Below are 20,606 nucleotides of genomic sequence, written 5' to 3' on the forward strand. Positions count from 1 at the left end.
GTCAATGAGACTTACTTATACTTTAAAAAAGAAAAGCCTTATCTTTAACAAAGATTTTGTTAAAAGTTAGTTAATGGGCTGAAAATTTTCCATTTAACTATCAAAGGTTTTTCCATTTTTCTTTAAATTGAGGTAAAAGAAAAGAAGTGCCTTGGGATCAAGAACTGCCTCAAAATTAACGAATGAGTAAATGAATAAATGGTTAATTCAAGATTTAAAACAAGCCCTAATTTCTGATGGTTACTTTTCCAAATACTCAAGCTTTCTGGTTTTTCAAGGCCATTTTTGAAGGTGTGTAAAAAATACCAGCTCACTTTTGCAACTATAGAAGCAGATCTAATGTGGTGGAAGGAGGCACTTTGTTTTGGGAAGCTGGTTCGGGCCTTTCATTTTATTCTGCAAGAAACAATAGCCCAGTTGGGTTTCCAGTTAAGAAGGCCAGCATCTAATTGTAAAAGGATCTTAAAGCTACCACAGCTGGGCTGTGTGGAGAATAGAAGAGCAAAAGTAGGCGTAGGGAGATAAGTTTGGAGGTATTTCTTGTGGTCCAAGAGATGATTATTTACATTTAGAGTATTAATTTAATTTTTCATCAGTGATTATTATTCCCAGAGGTAACATTTATATTATTAATTTTTACAGTTATTCCTGTGAATTAACCTTTTTCCTTCTCAAAGTTGATTCTGTTGCTATTTCAGTGTGATTATTTTTGCTACTACATTTTTGTTCTTTAACATCTTTATTTTTCTTATAATTTATTCCTGTAATAATTTATAAATTTCTGTACAGTAACTTCTCAGAATCATCCTAATTGAATATTTTTATAGAATTGTTTTAACAAATACTATAATATCATATAGACTGTAGAATTTAATAGGTCCAACATTGTTTCTAAAAAGCTACAAAAGATAGATTTGCTAGTATAAAGTTGATAACATGTTATCACAAATTAAAATATGAATAGCATTTTAGAGATTTGTAGATTTTCTGTTTGCATATCTATTTATTTCTTAAAGTAACTTTAGTAACCGTAAATGAAATAATTTAACAATTTTGATAAGGAAGATTCATAAATAAAGTAACATTTCCCTTGTGTACTATTTTGCCTAGCTTATTGATACACTATCTGTTGATTATTGATAATATCTAGCATTTACTAATCACTTACTTACAAAGTACAATGTACTAAATTTTATAGATTTCATAAAACTTTTGTCTCATTTTTCCTTAGTTAAAATGAGTATTTTGGTTCAGTTGCTATTGTAATATGGGTCTCTTCATAATTCCAGAGAAAAAATGTAATTAAGAATAAGTTTCAGGGTGCCTGGGTGGCTAAGTCGGTTAGGTGTCTACCTTCCACTCAGGTCATGATCCTGGAGTCCTGGGGATCTGTGGAGCCCCTCATCAGGCTCCCTGCTCATCAGGGAATCTGCTTCTCCCTCTGCCTCTCACCCTTAATGTTCTCTCACATGCGCTCTCTCTCTCTCTCTTTCAAATAAATAAGTAAAATCTTTTAAAAAATTTATTAACTACTTTTAGTTTCCATTCCTTTAATATTTGGGTAAAAGTATTCTAAGCAAGCTACCCAATATCATCAACAGTAATCAGAATATTGATTTCTCACAATGCTCATCTAAAAATCCAGTTGAATTGAGCACCCATAATTTTCAGCAAGCCCCTTTAATATGTGGTTGTTTTAAAAACAAATCATTCAATCCTACAAACTTTAGGTTAAAAATCTTTGACACAAGATTATAATTCACCTTATAAAGGTAAACACACACCTTTTATTTAGCTTCTATTGGCCATGCCACAGAATGAAAATAAAATACGATTTCTGGTGTGAGTGACATTTTTATGTATCTGTACTGACCAAGCAATGACTTGTAGAACATGCAAGGCTTTGCTGAAATGACCAATTTCCTACTTAGTGTGAGAATGCATTATTTATGCACAGGTTTTGTGATATGGTCAGTGTTTAGCTCAAATTAAAATTTGATTAAAATTTCAATAATACCAATAGCTCTGTCTACAGTATATTGTAGAGTCAGGGTCCCAAAAGCCGAAAAGAAGAATCACCACTCACTTTAGCATCTTGGCTTCTCTGGGTTCTTAGAATAGAAAGAAGTGGTCCAAGTGTCAGCTTTAGGAGTGGGAACTCTTGGGGTTGAATCTTGCCTCTGCCATCTACCAGCTACCTGTGTGACTGGGCAAAACTCAACTTCCTCTGGTGTGAAATGATAATAGCTCCTCATATAAAAGCACCTAGCACACTGTTTGGACTGAATAAATCCTGAATACATAGTGGTGGTTTTAACAATAGCAAATACTGCATTTAAAATTATGTTTTTAAGTTGGTCAGGATCCTTTCAGATAGAAAAACAGTATTTAGGAATTATGAGTAGGGGAGGGTTGTGGGTGTGCATGGGGAAAGCATTCAGTTCTTTAAGGGGTGACATTAAACAACATCATTCACAGATCACTCTCCTGGCAACTTCCTAAAGCCGTAAGAGTTAAAGGGTGAAATAATGTCAAATGTTTGTGAGCGCTTTTATGTTTAAAAAGTAGCATCTTCCATGCTCATATCCATAAAGAAAAATAAAATCTAGTTAGTAATATTTAAGAAAATGTTTTACTTGAGAATCATCAAGGGCCAAATGAACATTTCTTCTTTTGATGACTCCACAGGGATCTTCGGAACCTAGTGATTGAAATGGTTTTGTCTACAGACATGTCAGGTCACTTCCAGCAAATTAAAAATATAAGAAGCAGTTTGCAGCAGCCTGAAGGGTAGGTTATTTACTTCCATCATGTTGAAGGTCCGTGGGCTTAGACTCAGAAAAGACTGTAATTGGTTACTTTGGTCTGATAATTTGAACATGTCCTTGGTTTGACAGGATTGACAAAGCCAAAACTATGTCCCTGATCCTCCATGCGGCAGACATCAGCCACCCAGCAAAATCCTGGCAACTGCACTACCGCTGGACCATGGCCCTGATGGAGGAGTTTTTCCTACAGGTGCCTCCTTCAGAAATGTGCAAATGTTTTTGGAAATAGTGACTATGCGTATTGACATGCATCTTTTTAAATGCAGAATCCAGGACTTGTGACTTACTATTATCAACTGGCCACAACACATTCTTGGGACATTAAGCAGAATTTATCAGTCTTTCAGATAAATGTATTTCATAATCCTATGTGGTATAATATATGTTTTAAAGAGAGTCAAGTCTTGGATCTCAGATGCTACCCTTAGGAAAGAAAGAAACAAACAAATCAGCATTGTTGCCTGCTATTAAGAGGTAAAATGCTAGAGTAGAGAGAGCAAATATCTTTCATCATAAAATGCGAAAGGAGAGGATATGCAGCACTGCTGTATACATCTTGTTGGTTAAAATTTAGTCATGTGTACTCAGTTGCAAGGGAGGCTGAGAAAGGTAGTTTTTTGCTGGGCAGACATATGCCTAAGTAAAAACTAGATTGTTATATGAAAAAGCAAGCTTGGACATGGGGAATGGCCAGTGCTCTCTACCACAAGTACACTTTTTTTTTTTTTTTAAATAGTATCCCTGTTCTATTTCTACTTACACCTGAGTTACCACAATACAAATGTGATGCTAACCACCCAGAGTTAGCATCAGTTCCCAAAGTTAAAGGCTCAGTTTTCCATAAGAATGGCTTCACTTCAAGAGGCCAACCTCAAGTGGGGCCCTAGGACACCAGCCCTTCTGACCACTTGTTATAAATTCAGGGGTTCCCATGACCCTCCTCAGGTTTGACAATTTGTTGCAGTGACTCAAAGAACTCAAGAAAGCACTATACTTATGGTTATAGTTTTATTATAAAGAATACAATAAGGAATAGCCAACTGACATTTTACCTATTCTGAAGACATGAAGACTGAATATATTACTATATTTTGAGGACTCTGGTTTCTGTCTCCCATTGTCAATGATTATGGTTTCACTTTAAAAATAGCATTGCATAGTCCTAGAGAAACTTACTGAGTAGCATCTTCCAAATTTAAGTATTTTCATACTAAAAATAGTTTAAACATATTTTAATACACTGTGCGGTAAAAACAAAAAAAACACCACAAATGTTAAAATCTATCCAGTTCTACAGGGCAACTGTGTGCTATGGCCAAATAAAAATTATAATTTCATGTACTCAGCCAAATATTAACTAGAAAATGGTAAATCTAGAGAGAACTTAGAGATCTTTAAGAACACCTTTCTCATAGTAGAGATGAAAACAACAGAAATAAGAAGAGATAAAATGACTTTGTTCAGGTTAAAAAAATTTTTTTAAATATTTTAAATGATCATGAAAACAACTTTTGAAATTTTGTCAGATGCAGTTAAAGCAATGCTTAGAAGAAATTTTATAGCCTTAAATGCTTATATTAGAAGAACAAAAGTATGTATCAATCATTTGTGTTTCCACCTAAATAAGCCAGAGTTAGGAAAATTAAACCTAGTTGATTGAATAAAGTAACAAATATAAAGTTGATTGAAGGAAGTAACAAATATAAAGCTGATTGAAGGAAGTAACAAATATAAAAGCAGAAATCAATGAAATAGGACAAAGACAAACAATAGCAAAAATTAACAAAGAAAGCAGTTGGTTCTTTGAAAAAATAATAAAATTATTAGCAACTTTAAAAAGAGAAAAAACCCACAAATTATAAATAAAAAAGAAGTTATCATTATAGACCCTACATATAGTAAAAGGATAAGGAATGTTATGCACAATTTATGCCAATACATTTGACAATTTAGAAGAAATGTCAAATTCTTTGAAAGATATAAATTACCAAAACAAACACAAGAAAAAAACTGTAATTTGTATATCCATGTATTTATTTTTAAACATTGAATTTGTAATTTAAACTCTTTCCATGAAGAAATATTCAGGCTTAGGTGGTTTCAATTCTTAATTCTCATTTCAGTTCTCAATTCAGTTGAGAGATGGTGAGTTCTTTCAAGCTTTTCAGAAAGAAATAATGCTGGTTTTAACACAGAGTGAGAGGGAAAATTATCAGTATAACCCTGACAAAACCTGACAAAGATTTTGCAAGTAAAGAAAATTACATACCCATATCTGTCATGAACCTAGTTGGAAAATTCCTTTAAATGTTAGCAAATCCAATCCGACGATATAGTAAAAGAGTACATATTAGACCTGAGTTGATTTAATATTAAAAAATCATTTGGGGCACCTGGGTGGCTCAGATGGTTAAGCGTCTGCCTTCGGCTCAGGTCATGATCCCAGGGTCCTGGGATCGAGCCCCGCATCGGGCTCCCTGCTCCGCAGGAAGCCTGCTTCTCCCTCTCCCGCTCCCTCTGCTTGTGTTCCCTCTTTCGCTGTGTCTCTCTCTGTCAAATAAATAAATAAAATCTTTTAAAAAATCATTTAAAGTAATTTACTATACTAAGAGAAAAAAGAATCCTACTATCATGTCAATAGATGCAGATAGGGCATTTGACAAAATTCAAAAGAAACTAATTACAAAAACCTTTTGCAAACTAGAAATAGGGGACCTCTCTCAACATGGTAAAAAGTGTCAATAGCTTTCATAATACTCCCTGGTGAAATACTGAACACTTTCATGCTAAGTTCAAGATATCTGCTCTTACCACTTCTTTTCAACATGGCATTTGTAGCTCTAGCCATTAAAATAAATAGAAGAAAATAAAGTATAGATTGGATATAAATAAAAAGAACTGTCTTCATTTGCAGAAACATGAGCTTCTACAAAGAAAATGTTAAGGAATCTCTGAAAAGCTACTAGAACTGATGAATAAGTTTAACAGAGTTGTAGGATCAATTGTAGTTGTGTATGCTGGCAACAAACAACTTGGAAATAAAAATTTCAATACAATATGATTTATAATAGCATAAAAATAAAAAGTATTTGAGAATATATTTAATTAAATGCATATAAAACCTAAACACTGAAAACCACAGGATATTGTTGAGAGAAGATTTTTAAAGACCTATCTATGTAGATTGAAAGGTATACCACATTAAAGGATTAACATGTTAAGATGTCAATTCTTCCAAAATTGATTAATACACTTAACATAATCTTTATCAAAAATTGTAACAGACTTCTTTGTAGCAGTTGAAAGAGAGCTGATCCTAAAATCAACATGGAAATGTAAGAATCTGAAAACGGCCAAAACAATTTTGAAAAAGACTGAGAAAGTTGGAGAATTTATACCTCCTTATCACATGATTAGAAGAAAGCTAGAGTCGTCAAGACAGTGTGTTATTAACATAGAGACAGGCAAGTAGGCCGATAAAATAGAATAGTGATCCCATACTTATATGGTCATTTGATTTTCTACAAAAGCAACAAAACATTTCAATGGAGAAAGGAAAGTTTGTAAATAGCAAGGAAATGATACTTATTAAATATAGGGGAGAAAAGGAATCTTGTCCCTTATATAAATATTAATTCAAGACTGACCCCAGTCTTAATATAAAACATGACTCTAAAGGTTCTAGAGGAAAACTTAGGAGACTATGTCTCTAATCTTGGGGGTAGCCAAATATTTCTCAGAAAAGACACAAAAGCACTGCCTAAAAAAAGAAAAAAGATAGGCAAAGTGGACAGAGCAAATTTTAAAGCGTCTTCTCTTCCAAAAATACCATGGAGGCAAGCCATAGAGTGAGAGAAAATATTTGTACTACAAATATCTGTCCAAGGGCTTGTTCACAGATTGCATAAGGAACTCCTACAAATCAGTAATTTAAAAAAAAATAAGACTAATTTGATCAGACACCTAATAAAAGAAAATACACAAATGGGTGATAAATACATACAAGTATTCTCATTCTCATTGCTTATCAAAGAATTGTACATTAAAGCACAATGAGATATGTCTACATCCTCACCATAAGAGCTAAAATTAAAAGGACTGAAAATATTAAGTGTTATTGAGGCTGTGGAGCAACTGGACTCCAGTTGCAAGTCCAGGCATTGCAGATGGAAGTATAAGTCATTACAACCCATCTGAAAACTACTGGTTAGCAACCACTAAAGAGAAACTCACTATCCCCTATGACCCAGCATGTCCACCCACAGGTGTATAACTCAGAAAAACTGGTCCTTATGCCCACCAAATGTGGAGTAGTCATAACAGTATTACTTATGATAGCCCAATATTAGAAACAGTCCAATTTACATCAATACTAGAAATGGTATAGTCATACAATGGAATACCATGCAACAATTAAAAAAATGGACTAATAACACAAACAAGGATAAATCTCAAAAAAATACATACTGTATGATTCCATTTATATGAAGCTCCAAACTGGCAAAATTAATCTCTGATGATTGAAATCTGAACAACGGGTGCCTATAGGAAGTGAGATTCACTGGAAAAAGTTAAGGGAATCTCTGGAGGTGGTGGAAACGTTTCATATATTAATTGACTGTTAATTACACAAATGTGTTCAAAATTTATGTTTTTAAGATTTGTACGTAAGTTTTTCCTTGACTTAAAAAAGGATATATCAGAATAAAGGTGCTTCATCAATAACTTGAACCATAAAAAACAAAAACCAGTGTTAAGTCTCTAATAAATTCCAGAGACTCTTTTTTTTTTTTTAAAGATTTTATTTATTTGACAGAGAGAGACACAGCGAGAGAGGGAACACAAGCAGGGGGAGTGGGAAAGGGAGAAGCAGGCTTCCCACTGAGCAGAGAACCCGACGTGGGTCTCAATCCCAGGACCCTGGGATCATGACCTGAGCTGAAGGCAGACGCTTAACGACTGAGCCACCCAGGCACCCCAAATTCCAGAGACTCTTGAAAATTACTGTTAGATATCCACAATATCATGATTTGTATTATCCTTGTCTTTTATTGATTTCAAACCAAATAATACCTTACAGAACCGTGAGAATAGTGAATTTAATGAAATTGAGTCCAGATGTTTTTGAAATTCACTAACTTCTTGAGTTTTCTAGAAAAGTGACTGATACTAATAATGAAGCTTCCAGCACACAGTGATTTTTGACATCTGAAATCCAGGGTAGAGGGAAACTGTTCCGTAAGGCTATTTAGCAATTCTGTCATTCTCAGTGCCTGATAAACTGAGAGTGACTCAGATATCTAAATTGAGATTAAAATGCATGCAACACAAAAGGTCAAGTCTTGGAAGAGGTATAGCATCAATATTTGGAATGTTTTTATGATCTGTATTTTTCAGATTGTGTTAGAGTAAGAAAATGTCAGTTTTTTTTTTTTTTTGCTAGATTCTTGATGGGCAATGATAAGCATCTGTATCATCCCAGAATGTCCAGAAATGACAGTCTTTGCTTGAATGACCTTAAGATGAGATACTTACAGCTCAAAGGAGAGTAAAGCATATATGTTAATATGGACTATTATAAAATCAACTTGTCTCTGCTAGCATTCCCTCTTCTTTTCAACTATGAAATTCCTTTCAGATCATAATAAGTTGATTTAGGAATTGAGCTTTTAATAATGGAATCTTATATTTCTTAGTCTCTAGACTTTTAAAAGTAAGTGACTTTCAAATCCCCTTCAGAAAGATATATAGCAAAACAGATGAAGGTCAAAACAAGTGAGTTTGTACTACCAACAAACGTGTTCACAAGCAAAACAAGTTTATCTTTATGAGACTTGTGCTAACAGATGACATTGATGCCAACAGCTAAAATGTTTCCATGCATTCAGTTAACTAAATGAATCTCGCAGTACTCTTGTTCTTTGTCATATCCCATATTTTAGCCCTTTGGAGGTGTGTGTGCACATATAAATACACACATATACATATATGTGTACATATATACATATATACATACATATAAATACATACGTGTGATTTAATGTTTCAAAAAATCCTGAGGAATTTTGGGATGCGTTGACTTCTAAGTCACTTTCTTATTAATTTGTCTACTAAGTTTATTTTATCTAACAAAAGGGCTTAAATAGATATTAAGAATTTTTAAAATACAATGTATTTCTGGAAGACAAACCAACGTCGACCAAGATATCTGTACCATCCTTTAAAATTCATCAATGTTCCCCCAACTCTTGGTGTAGCTACTTTAAGCGTACCTTCTAAAGCCATGAGAAACTGTAGCCCGAGAAGATCAGAATTGTATCCAGATTTTGCAGCCTTGAGAAACTTATTTCTGTCTCTAGTAAGCAACCAATGATAAAGCAAGTCCTCATCTCCAAAGCATGTTTCACAGCACGATTGTGATATTCATCAATAGAGTTAATGTCCTCTCCTCGAGCGTTCATGCAGCTCAACACAGTTGCCTTTGCCCTCTGACTGTAATGTGTGGATTTGGAAGATGCTCTCTTCTTTACAACTATGAGTGATGAGACAGACATCAGAGATGGAGGGACTGGCCAAGGAAAAAGCATTTAGTACAGGAAGACAGGTTTTTGCTTTTTATTCTCTCTTTGAACAGACATATTAGTTTGGCAAGATAATAAGAAGTTACTATCAATAAAGATTTGTTCATGCTTCATACTATAGGAACCCAATAACCAAGTGAATTTTTCCCTTTTTCAACTAGTTGTTTTGAGACACACTAAAAATACAATGACATTTATGTAAAATCTCTATTTATCAATAAGTATTACCTTGTCAAACAAATAATTGGGAATGCAATTTTTTTGGAGAGGGAAGGACAAAGTAATTATTTATTCTAAATTGTATATCATCAGGCCCCTTATGTTCTTCAGCATTGCTAGAAGTAGTATAAAGTGTGTTATTTCAAAATAGATTTTATTTACCACATTAATAAAAGTGTACTTAGTGCATTCCCAGCCAAGGATCTGGCATCACAAATTCAGACACAACCAAAGAAATATTCATCACTATAAAGAACCCTAGCTATGAGCCAGGATAATAACTTAAAATGTAAAAATCAAAGCTCATAGTTTTAAGAGACATGCAAGTATTATACAAGGGGTACTAATGTTCTACAAAATATAACTCACAAAATACAATTATACCACATCATAAATTTTGCTGAAAGTGAATATGTTAGCTATAATAATCATTAAATTTTTAGACAGTTTTGGTGGCTTTCTAGAATTTAGAAGGACTGTTTTTGGAAGGAAGATACTTAGGTGGCCTAAATCCCTTAAGTAGGTTGTGCCAAGAGGGCTAAACTACTGCTTCTTCCCCTTCTCCTCAGTTAAATTCCTCGCTAGAACTAGTGGCCCCTCCAATTCATCCTTGGCCTAATAGTGGCCCCCAGGTCTGTGTCAGGAGCTTCCTGTATGTTTATTGGTGGTGTGGCTTCTGTGATTAAAATTTAGGTTTCAATGCAAAAGGTTTCTCAGGATTTCTATACTTCACCCTTTTCTAACTTCTTCAGTTCTTGAAAGCTATAGAAATTGCTTTGGCTTCAGATAAAATGCAAAAAACAAAAAATGTGCCAGTAAGTCACTGGATTTGATATCCTATTGACAGCGATCAGAGCATTTCACACTAAGAAAATATAAAAATAATGATTGGTCTTTGTTGTGGCCTTTCAGAGAAGAAACCTCAGTAACCTCCAGGGGAACTGAAGACAGGCAGGAGCCTGAGCACCACAGGCTGCCTGGTGTTTCCATGTTGCTGGGGTCACTTCCTCCCCTTCCCCACCTGCAGGCTCATCCCCAAGAACAGATGCAGGGATCCAGAAACAGAGTTGAGTGGCATTGATTAATTAATTGAGTTTGGTGGCCTTAGGGCCCTATATTTTTGCTCCAACCACTGTACAAATCAATGTACCAGAATATATGTATATTTGGTATTTTACTGATTTTTTTGAAAGTACATTTTTGGCCTCCTGAAGGCAGTGCCCTCAAATGAAAGTACATCCTCCAAGAAAAACTAGTTGACTTTTATAATGTCTGTTGGCTTGACCCCTGATTTCATCTTGATGGAAAGTAAATGTTCCCTATTCAGGGATATTATAAGGAAAATTACAAAGTTTGTCAAATTTATCCTCAGGGAATCCAACTTTCTCTTTACATATCTTTCCCTCTCATTTAGTAGTAACCCCTGCCTTGTCCTGTTTTGTTTATAGCGCCCTCAGAGTCTGGCTATAGGGCCCCCTACTAATCTTGCCCTCATGGCCTTAATTCACCCTAAAGGATAACACTTTAAATATTTATAAATAAATTAACTAATTAATGTGCTTTAGCATTCAATGTGCTTTAGCAGTGGAAATTTAATATTCCAATTCCATTGTGGAATACAAAAAGCAAAAAGAATATAAAATTTCTCACTCCAAATACAGGAGGGTGGACCCTACATAAATCTGTCAAATGCCTAAGTCCTATATGAAAATGTTGCCATCTAGCATTCTAGAAAATTTAGCTCATGGAAGGTAAATCATCACAATGTCTTCTTCAGGCCCAAATTATCATTTTTAGGTCAAAGAACTTCTGTTATATAGTATAAAAATATAGCTATTAAAATACCAGATAGCAACCCCCTAATCAATAAAACCAATCAGTCATATCCGCATAGGTCAGATAAGTATCTCCAATATCGCATTTCCCATGAAGTCCATGAGGAGCTTTATTTCTATTTTAACAATAACAATATTATTATTTACAGTTTAACATAAACAATGATATTATTCTTGTACCTTATTCTCAATATGCTAAAAATCAAATCCATAATAGTCTTCAAATCCAGCCCTCATTCATGTTGTCTTACTTCTATTAGTGGCACCAAAGACTCGGGTTCATTCAGGTGTGAAGCCCAAGAGTCATCTTCAATTCACTTCTTGTCATCCCCCACACTGCTGACAAATCAATCTTTCAAAGGTAGAATTCCTGTCGGTCAATTCCCTGCTAGAAAACAGGGTCGGGGGTTGGGGGGGGGAAAGCCAATGCCTCTCTGCCACATGCTCAATTAAGTACCAATCCTTTTTCCTGTGTTTTAAAACCATCCAAAATATGCATTAGACATCATAAATATCTCACAGTTCTGTATCTTTGCTATTATTAATTATGGTTCTTTTTTATTTGTCTTTTTTATGTTATGTTAATCACCATACATCACATCATTAGTTTTTGATGTAGTGTTCCATGATTCATTGTTTGTGTATAACACCCAGTGCTCCATGCAGAATGGCCCTCTTTAATACCCATCACCGGGCTAACCCATCCCCCTACCCCCCCCAGAACATATAATGTTATATTAGCTTCAGGTGTACCATAAAGTGATGCGACACTTCTGTTCCATACTCAGTGCTCATCACGGATAATGTACTCTCAATCCTCTTTACCTGGAGGAAGTGTGGTTCTTATTTGCTAATATTAATGACTGTTTACTGAATACTAGGCTTCAGGTAAATTACCTTAGATAGCCTCAGGATAATCCTACTAGGTAGATACTCTGATATCTTTATTCCTAATATGAGTTAGCCACAATTACCAAGTGAGGTAACATATGAGGAGAATTCATTCCAGCAAAGGTTGTGATATGTCTAAAGTAACAGAGAGAACCAGTTGAACAGCAGGGATTCAAGTGTGTATCTTATAGCTCCAAGGCTGATGGCACTAATAATTCCTTGCCCTGGATATAAATATTAATTCCAAATGGAATGGGTGTCGTTATCCTCTAAGGAAGGAGCATGGCTGCTGAAGGAGGTCATGGAAATTCTATGCCCCATTTTCTCTAAGTCATGACAGTAAAATATACCCATTTGCAGCTACTTTGCCTACTTCTCTGGTGACCATATCTAGATTTTCTCCAAACAATTCTGATTTCAAACTTTCTGCTCCTTATAATCAGAGGCATGGTTTAGAGGAAGTGCACCAAGCAACATTGTCAATGAAAAATTGTAAAGCACATAGAACATATTGACATGATGTTGTAAAGATCATGAGAAAAGGTGTTCAAGGATGCCAAGTGAGTGGGAACTCGGAATTCCTCCAATAGGCGGTCCAGTGTTACCATTGTTACATGGGCTCCACAACAAAGCAAAAATGAAGGCCCTTCCCTTTTGTCTTCTGATTTCAGAACCTGACCGTGTGTCCTAAACTGTGGCCTTACACAAGGCCAGTGTAGTCCATGAAGATATACAAACGATAGCTTAGGAAAAAATAGAGTCCGAGGCATTCTTTCAAATAGCCAGAAAATTGAAGGGAAGAGAAGCAAGTAAAGTAGCTTCTCTTTCTTTTGTAAGCACATCCCCTTGAATGCAAAGGAAAGAACCTGTGTTTGATGTTTGATAAACCTTATGAAGAGAACGTTTTGCCCAGAGCAGCCTTCGTTTTAGGAGATGAAAACTGAATTAGTTCTTATGGTGTTGAACCCAAACATAAATGGAATTCTTTAACATATGTGCTCAATTAACCTACCATAGATAAGATCAAATAATAAAAATCATTGACATTTCAATTTTCTGAGACTATATTAAAATAAAATGATGCACATAGAAAGTAAAAATGTTGAAAATATTCTTCATTATTTGCTGTGGGAGATTCAATTAAAATTGGTTAATAAGTGGAAAGATGTTTCAAAATGTTTGTATGTTTTTAATTTAAAAAAGCAGTACAATCATGAAGTCTTGATACTTGAAGATCTGTGTGATGTACTTGGCATGGCGGAAGAAAAGAGCATAAAAATCCACGAGCTTGAGTGTTAATTAAATGTGAAATAACACACAGGGATGACTATTTTATGGTAGCTGCCGAAAATTCCAAAGAGCAAAGGTTTGTCTCTGTATAGTAAAGGGGTTGTAATGCCAAAGCAGAGTCTCCACGTGCTGAAAATGCTCATTTTTTTTTCTTCAGCAACATATACGTCCTCAAAAGGGAGACTGAGTAAAGTTACATCAACTTGGACTATACCTTTGGTTTTATAAAAATTAAATAAATAAAAACACAGTGCCAATTAAAATAAAGATGTGGCTTTTTTTAGACTTTGTATCTAGACTGCTCATTATCTAAGCATCTCCAACCTAAGTCTGTACTAATGAGCTTTCCTTTCACAGGGAGATAAAGAAGCTGAATTAGGACTTCCATTTTCCCCTCTTTGTGATCGGAAGTCAACGATGGTGGCCCAGTCACAAATAGGTACTACTCAGGAATGGTGGTTATGGAGGGTGGGCATGTGTGAGCCAGTTTTCAAATGGATAAACCATGTTGTTCAAAGGGGCAACATCCATGAAAACCTCACTTCATATTCATAATAAATTTGATCTTTAGACTGATGTATATGGTGCTGAATGATAAGAATTTTGAAAAATTCTCACAAAATGAATTCAATCAGCAGTATTAGTAAATGTAATTGTTATTTGACTTGTAACCCCTTTACAAATAATGGACTTTCTTCTTGTGTAAGAGACAGCATTTTTTGTGTTTTGTTGCTGACGATTGTAATCTGTAGTTCAATCCTTTGTATGTAGGACAATGCAATGAAAATATTAATATATCTGTGTTGTTATCACTAAGTTTGCAATATATATTTAATACAGTAGCTTATAGTCCTTCAGAAAAAAATTATTTTGTTATAAGTAGATAAGCCGGCAAGTTCAGCCCATTATTAAAACATATTGTTGCTATGCTGCATGGTCCAAATATTTGTAATGGTTATTCCCAGAGCCAGCATCTTTATTACTGCACTGTAAGATTAATAAACATAAGGATTGCCGCCTAACCTCTCTAGCTGCTTCTGTACCAAGTGCTACAAAGCAACGGTCAACTGTCAGAAAGCTTCTTGCTCTGACATTTGCCCCTTGCCATCCAAGTTCCAAAAGCTGTTTTTCTAGCTACCATAACACAGGTGTCTACCATTGTTTAGCAGGTGTGAGTATGACAGGCTAAGAATCTCCTCAGGCAAGCTGGAAAGAAGGGAAGTTTCTGAGGCTTGTTACCATAATATAAATTGCTATCCTGTTTGTGGAGGTGACACATCATTTTCGAGTCTCCATATCCCAGGCATTTAAAACCACAGACAGAATGGAAGTAGCACACCGGTAGCCAATTAACATTGCTTTGAGTCGAAGGCATCAATTAAAACACAAAACTGTTGAAGTTTTCTTGAATTAAAATTGCACCTTAGGGGCCGCATTTACATGTCCGGCTCTTGATTTCGGCTGGGGTCGTGATTTCAGGGTTGTGAGATCGAGCCCCGTGTAGGCTCCAGCCAGGTGTGGAGCCTGCTGGGGATTCTGTCTCTCCCTCTGCCCCTCCCCCACCCTCTCGCCCTCTCTTAAAAAAAAAGCACCCTAATGTATAATATTACTAGTCCAATTACTTGAAATGTGAATTATTTGTATCTGATGGATGGGATATTCTGCAAATGTGGATATTTCTGGGCACAGTAGCACTTAGAAAGCCTCCCTCCAGTTTCCTCATATATTCAGACGGTCGTCCATAGCTCCCAGGTGTGAGGCCACAAGCCCTTGATTTCCAGTGGCACACCTCTCCAGGGACTTTAGTGTTGAAGTGTGTACAGAGTCTGCAATAGGTTATCTCCTCCTCCAACTAAACAGCAGGGGGGGAAGGGCTCCCTAGAGGACAGTGCCCCCTTCTCTCTATGTGTCATTTTCTATCTTGATGAGTACTTTACATTTAAAGTTGTTATTCATCCTGACATCTCAAGGTGGTGGGAATAATGCTGTCTCCCAGAGATGTTACTGTTCTCTTCACTGATTTGACAGAACACGCCCACAGGCTGTGAACTAACACTTTACATCCAGAGAATAATAAACAGCAATTTAAATATTAACACACTGCCAGAAAGCTCTGACTGATACAGTAAGAGGGGGAAAAAGCGGTTGCCTTCCTGTGGCCTGAGAAAAAACTTCAATTATTTTGTTTCTTTGAAGTTCAGATATTATTTTTTGTTGATTAGTAATAAATTCGACAAGCAAGTGGAGACCTTTCAGAAAAGTAATGATCCCTCTCACTGAGAGAGGAAATTATATTCACTCTGGTTAGATTTGAATTTATTGTTAACAAGAGTATAAAACTGAATATTAAATAGGAAAGCCAATATACACGAGTTATCAGGCTTAAAATTGGATCACTTCCACTACTTGGGAGATTATTTTATAGAGCTATTAAACTATCTCTAAAGATTATGTTATTATATTAAAAATAATTGCAAAGGGTAAACAGAACCAGTGTTGTAGCTGATAATTACTATCAGGTGCGTCAGACTCTTCATTAGATTTTAGAATTCAAGAAAGTGTAATGTTTCAATTTATATATATATATATTTTTTTGCTTTTGTAGGTTTCATTGATTTCATAGTAGAGCCAACATTTTCTCTTCTGACAGACTCAACAGAGAAAATTATTACTCCTCTTATAGAGGAAGCCTCAAAGACAGACACTTCTTCCTATGGGGCAAGCAGGTTTGATATTTTCTCCCTTTTTGCTTCCTTTTTTTATCTTTGTGTTGTTTAATAACCTTTTACTTAAGATTATTTTATTATCTCTTACAGCAGGGCAGGACATTCTTAAAAGAATTATTAGGTAGTATTTCCACCTAGTGGCTAGGTGTGATATTGCATCTGCCTTTGAAATTCACTTGATGTCCACTGCAAAGTATATCTAATGAGTGTAACACAGGAGTATTCAATACTCAGGAGAATGAAAATATCTGAATTTTCATGCAAATGCATGTATTATGCCTTGGATTTTAACATATCTACTTGTGTCAGTTTGCTTACAAACAAACCAATTACAACCCACTTGTACATACCAATTACAACCCACTTGTACATCTGGGGAGATGCTTATACCAAAAGAAGGCTTGTAGCTGATGTGGGTACAACAGATGTGTATAACATGTAACAGTAACATCCATTATATATACAATCACTTACAGTATTTCAAGCTGAACACTTTTCATCAATAAATTTGTTAAGGCATATTATTTAAAGCTTCCAGTTGAAACTAATCATGCTTATATTCTTGTCCATCTGAACACACAATTTTGCTAGTGGCACACCAACAGACTCCCTACATGTGGCCCCAGTGAGGACACTGAGGAAATGTTCTACCCGAGAGAGATTCGGGGGAGCCCCCACTTAGGGCTCCAGAATTGTGATGCCCCTTTATTGATGTTCACCAATGGACTCACTGCTAAGTCAGCTCACTTCAAGTTTCCACTGTTCTAATCAGGCCTAGCCACCCCATGACGCAAGAGTGCTCCAACCTGCTGCTCTGGGAGTCCTTGACCCACCCAGGGACTTCCAGCCAGAGTCCTGGCCCTCTCCCTGAGAGGAGAAAAGGAGCAGCCTTGACGCACCCTCCAAACTGGGCCTGAGCACCTGCATTTCTGGGTCAGCGTTTGGTTTTGTAAAGTGTTTCAGGCTTTGCTCCCTCATTTCATATCTTGACCTTTGTGTTTTCTGGGCTTTTTTTTTTTTTTTTCATTGTGACTATTAGCTTCAGCACCTTTCTTGTGTTCACAGTGTTGATTTGTTTAGACGATCAAATATGAAAGGCACCGTGAACGACGGAACCTATTCCCCGGACTACTCCCTGACAAGCGTAGACCTACAGAGCTTCAAAAACAACCTGGTGGACATCATCCAGCAGAACAAAGAGAGGTGGAAAGAGTTAGCTGCACAAGGTAGAGTTGTTTATGAAGCGTACCTGCCATCTCGTTCTTTCTTAACTCCTCCTCTAGGTTTTGGCTTTCTTTCCCCAGCCCCCCTAGATTTCTTCTTTGATGAAATACACAAGCCTTTGGTGGTATCTGAAATTTGGCCAACTTTTGATTATCACTAACAAAGTTGGTTTATCTGGTAGAGATTCTGCTCTGCTTATGTCACATGGGCTGCAAAAGTCTGTGTCCGTGGGTGGCAGTGACCTGAACATGAAGGAGGGGACGATAAAATGGTGACAAAACTTCACGTGGCAGAGTAACCTCCTGTTCATTTCTAGAAGTGCTTTGGAGCCTGTGTTTTAGGCTTTGCAAGTGGCTTTTGTGTTGCATTAGGAATGTAACACCCTGTGTCAGAGATTTGGGTGTGTTTTTTTCAATGTTCCTAGGTTATTTCTTGTGGTGACTGGTCCACTCATGCATTGGAAAAAAAATAATCTGTGATCAGCCATTAAAGGAAACAATTGGGAAGCTAGCTTCAGTTATTTCTGATATGTTTTCTGATTCAAATAAATGAGTTGATTTGGTTTACAAGGTATGTGAATTAGTATCAGTCATTATCTTTTGTGCAGGAAATTAGCTTCCTAATTCCAAATCTGGCCCCTGGCCCCGCTCACGCTCCCTTCCATAGCCCTGTGTCTCTCCTGTGCTTTATTCCCTGCACAGAGGTCTCTGGCAAGTTCTTGAAATACCCCAGAGCCTTTGCAATGACTATTTCTTCAGCCAGGGATTCTCCTCACAGCTCTCTGCAAGGCCGATTCCTCCTTGCCTGGGAAGTCTGTTGCTTAACTTTAACTTGAAAAACAGCACTTAGTTAACTCACTTAATTTAATTTTCACATGGACCTTATAAGGTATATACTATTTTTATTCTCATTTACATAAGGAAACCGAGGCAGAAGACAGTTGTGTGACTTTGCCCCAAATCCCATAACTAGTAAGTGAAGGAGCTAGAACTGACTCTCTCCAAATGCAGTGCTCGAAAGCCTTGTGGTAGGTAACCGCACAAGGAGGCCCTCCTTGACCACTACAAGTAACGTCCTCTATCCCGTCTTTCCCGATGAGGGCCCAGTCTAGTGCCTTCGATGTGGTATCACTAGTCCATAATCAATGATATTTACTTATTCCTTGTTTCTGTTTTCCACATGGGTAGCCTATGGTCCATAAAAGTTAGGACATGGTCTGTTGTGTTTTCCAGTATATCCTCAGCTCCTACCACAGTGTTGAGCATATAAGAGGCACGCAGGAAATACTTGTTTAATGAAATAACTACTTAGTGATCACATTATTTCCTCCACCTCTGCTATTAGAAATAAAAGAAATACCATTCTCACGTCTTCATCCGACTCTGTAACTCACAATTTCCCATAAGTCTGATCTTAGTTGAAAAGAAATCTTTTCCCAGGCTTTGGTAGCTCTATACAACCATGATGAGGGCCACGTCCTGTAGTCACATGCCCCCCTCCCCCCCAACTCAGGATGGCCCTGTGCTTAATTAAATCCTCTACTATCATCATCTTGAAATTCTTAAAAATTTTTGAGCCAGGGGCCTCATTTTTATTTTGCATGGGGCCCTGCAATTATGTAGCTAGTCCTGACCATTACAGAGGGCCTTTGTAATACATTATTGTTGCTCGATAAAGAACATAACACAACACAAGACCCAGATGGCTATACTGAAATATTGTCAAACCCATCTAACTGGAGATTTCAGATGCCTGGAATTACCCTTCTCTAGGGACAAATTATACTCAAGATATTGAGCCTGAAGCACTATAAGACATAAATTCCTAACCCATAAGCTCTTTGAAAATAGGAACAACATGTAGCTTATTGTCATCATTTTCTCAGAGCTAACATGTCCCTGGCAGAGTGTAGGTGCTTTAAAATTATTTAATGAGTATAGTTTTGAATGAATGAATAAATACTTAAACTCCACTTTGAATGTATTTATTCAGAAAGGAAAACAAATAAATATATATTTTTTCAGCGATGGAAGGCAGAGAAGAGGCAAGCAAGACCTGAGATCCCGCCTGTGTGCCAAGGCATTTTACATGGATTATCCAATTTCCTCCTGCAACAAACTGCCCAATTAGAAATGATTACCCTTGTTTTATACACATGGAAATTAAGGATCACACAGCTTCTAAGCACTAGAGTCAAAACTATTCTGATTCTTTACCCAACGTTTTTCCCACTGCGCACTAGCACCTCCTATTATACTCTTTCAAAAATTTTTGAAAAAAATTGAGTTGAAGTATTCATCTTCAATGAACCCAAAAATCCAATTGACCAAAACACTCTCTCTTCCAAGAAAGTTTTAGCTAAAATAAACAACAATAAACCGCAAACATCAACCTATCACCTGGAATCTATTTGTAATAAACTGGTGAAGGAAAACTCTGTCAGAATTGGCTTAGGGACTAAAACTGTCCCCTTCCTAATAAACTTTCTGGCACTGTGCTCTTTTGAAGATTTTGTTGCACAGGGACAGTGAACTTTAGATGCATATAAAGTTCTCAATGTACATTTCTGGAATTGAGGAATAATATCTGAGTCCTATCATTGGAAAAGATAGAACCAAGATTTGAATACAGACAGCCTGGTTTTAGCAAATTAAAACCATAGATCATTTTGATAATATAATTTCCAAGGGGTAGTTGTATAGAGTACACACATTTTAAGTAAAGCAACTACTGCCAAATTTATTTTATTTATAACATTGCATGTTTGGTTTCTATTTCCAATGCAATGGTGAGCTAGATAAACTTAAAGAAATATCTCATGGTAAAAACAACTAAAAATGTGGGGCGGAATATTGCTAACAAGAAATTGACAGAGATAGTGCTTCTAGAACTCTCTCCCTGTCTCCTTGCTTGTAACAAATATTAAAAAGCATGCTGCTTTCAACAAAAAAGAAAGAAAGAAAGGAAGAAAGAAAGAAAGAAAGAAAGAAAGAAAGAAAGAAAGAAAGAAAG

The 20,606-nt window shown here is 36.2% G+C and overlaps 1 protein-coding gene across 6 annotated transcripts in view; it reads left to right on the top strand.

Annotated features, from left to right (window-relative positions):
- Positions 1-20,606, top strand: part of PDE1A (phosphodiesterase 1A) — a 315,068-nt gene that overhangs the window by 268,185 nt on the left and 26,277 nt on the right. For all 6 annotated transcript variants that reach the window (XM_073881661.1, XM_073881655.1, XM_025887544.2 and 3 more), the window contains 5 exons: positions 2,689-2,790; positions 2,898-3,018; positions 14,002-14,083; positions 16,250-16,370; positions 17,436-17,596. In XM_073881661.1, coding sequence (XP_073737762.1) covers positions 2,689-2,790; positions 2,898-3,018; positions 14,002-14,083; positions 16,250-16,370; positions 17,436-17,596 — 587 coding nt within the window. The remainder of the gene's footprint in view (positions 1-2,688; positions 2,791-2,897; positions 3,019-14,001; positions 14,084-16,249; positions 16,371-17,435; positions 17,597-20,606) is intronic.

The sequence above is a fragment of the Callorhinus ursinus genome, unplaced genomic scaffold, assembly GCF_003265705.2.
Source record: "Callorhinus ursinus isolate GAN/ISIS: 27379988/994484 unplaced genomic scaffold, GSC_fseal_2.0 scaffold2, whole genome shotgun sequence".
Taxonomy (NCBI): Eukaryota; Metazoa; Chordata; class Mammalia; order Carnivora; family Otariidae; genus Callorhinus; species Callorhinus ursinus.